General features: G+C 39.1%; 1 protein-coding gene across 1 annotated transcript in view; it reads left to right on the top strand.

The window, feature by feature from the left end:
* Window positions 1-1417, top strand: part of PGM5 (phosphoglucomutase 5) — a 67109-nt gene extending 65692 nt beyond the window's left edge. The window contains exon 11 of the mRNA XM_010006386.1: window positions 1091-1417. Within this exon, the coding sequence (XP_010004688.1) occupies window positions 1091-1180 (90 nt within the window). The 3' untranslated portion in view covers window positions 1181-1417. The remainder of the gene's footprint in view (window positions 1-1090) is intronic.
* Window positions 1418-1759: the final 342 nt, after the last annotated feature.

The raw sequence follows: 1759 nt of genomic DNA, 5'->3' as shown, positions 1-1759 counted from the left end.
TCACAATCACAGAGCTTTTCATCCTTATTTGCCTTGTTTGAGATACCTGCTTGTTTGATGTGTTTCCTGGCATGAATAATAATTCCTACCAGTTTTGGTTTTTTTTCAGAGGTGTAGCATCTGTTTTTACTAACACAAAATTAAGATTTAAGTCAGTTCTGTTTATTTTCAGTTTTAAGATTTTATCTGTCACAGTATTGCAGTATCACTCTGGTTTGAAAAGACCTTCAATATCATCGAGTCCAACCATTACCCTAATTCTGCCATGTCCACCACTAAACCCTGTCCCCTGGCACCACATCTGTCTTTTTAGGTGTCTCCAGGAATGGTGGCTCAACCACCTCCTCAGACAGCCTGGATTACCAAGTCCAACTCCCACCTCAGCTCTGCCAGTTTACCTTTCAATATAATTTAATTAACTGAGAGAATATTAAGTAGTCATTTGAGAAAATATGTTTCACTTGGTTTTCATATGGTACTGTCATAGTTGTCTTCACTCACCTATCTGGGCAGTTTCATACATACGTTCATTTAGTAAAGTCTGTAGCCTGAAACTTGAGGGTTCATCCTACCTCTGTTGCAATTTCAGCCGTTTAATGCAATTTCAGGTGGTGTTACTCAAAATGCACTTCTGTGATTTCTGTTAAGGTAATTGCTACAGTACCTTCTGGGCCCTAAGCTTGACAGAGTGAGTGTTCGTAGGAAGAAAATCTCATCTATGTGGCTTCCACCCATCAGAATAGAAACAGTTCTGGTTTTGTGATTTCTAGGTTGCTTTGAACAACTGATTTCAAGAATGTCACTACAATGCCTGTTACATAGAGACATTATCAGTGTAGTGTCTTTACTGGTTTATCTTTTCTGCATAGCTTAGGTCTACTCAGTGTATCACTTCACAAAACATATGCTCAGCACAATACTTCATTATATCAGGTATGACAATATAGACACTGTAACTGTGTAAATGTTTATTGTTATTGAATGATTTACTATTATTAAATAATACTACAGTTAAAAGGGGCATTTATGAATGCAAGAAGTTGGTTGATATTTCTGCTTTATGTAATTCAATGTATTTTTTCCTCTTCAGGCTGTGCTGAGTCCTCTTATAGCAATCGCACTGAAAATATCTCAGATTCATGAGAGGACAGGGCGAAAGGGACCCACTGTCATCACCTGAAGCCGTGGAAGATTGTTAAACCAGGGCCAAAAAAGGAGCAGCAAGGAAAAGACAGGGCCTTGCTGAAACATGTTAACCATTTGTGCCTTGTAGGATTTAAAAAGTTTTCTTGGGGATAGAGGTAGCGTGGGAAGAAAAATTCAATATAATATTGAGCATATTCATTTGCATTGGTCTCCAAATACAATACTGTATTGAGTTCTTTGTTTTACCTGCCATATTTTAATTTCAGATAACAATATAACCAAAGAAAGAGGCCTTTACCTTCAAATGTCAGCCATGTGACAGATAACTGCTTGTTTTTGAATGCTGTGATTAAGTTGGAAAAAATTCCGCTGGGGAGAGAGGTGGAGTTGCAAAGCAAAGACATGCCTGGTGAATATTGTTTGGGACCCTTGGCACTTTCCAGTTGATTTATGAAGAGATATGAAGAGCATGTCTGAGGCGTAAGGGCTGTATAGTAGGTTTGTTAGGGGTGTATTTCCTCACCTGACACCGCTGCTTCCCTCCTGTCTCCCATCGCTCACAGATGCATACTGGCAGCAGTGTCATATACACACATGCACGTGCTCCCAAAGA

This window comes from Chaetura pelagica, unplaced genomic scaffold (genome assembly GCF_000747805.2).
Source record: "Chaetura pelagica isolate M959 unplaced genomic scaffold, ChaPel_1.0 scaffold559, whole genome shotgun sequence".
Classification (NCBI taxonomy): domain Eukaryota; kingdom Metazoa; phylum Chordata; class Aves; order Apodiformes; family Apodidae; genus Chaetura; species Chaetura pelagica.
This window is presented reverse-complemented; position numbering and strand designations above follow the sequence as displayed.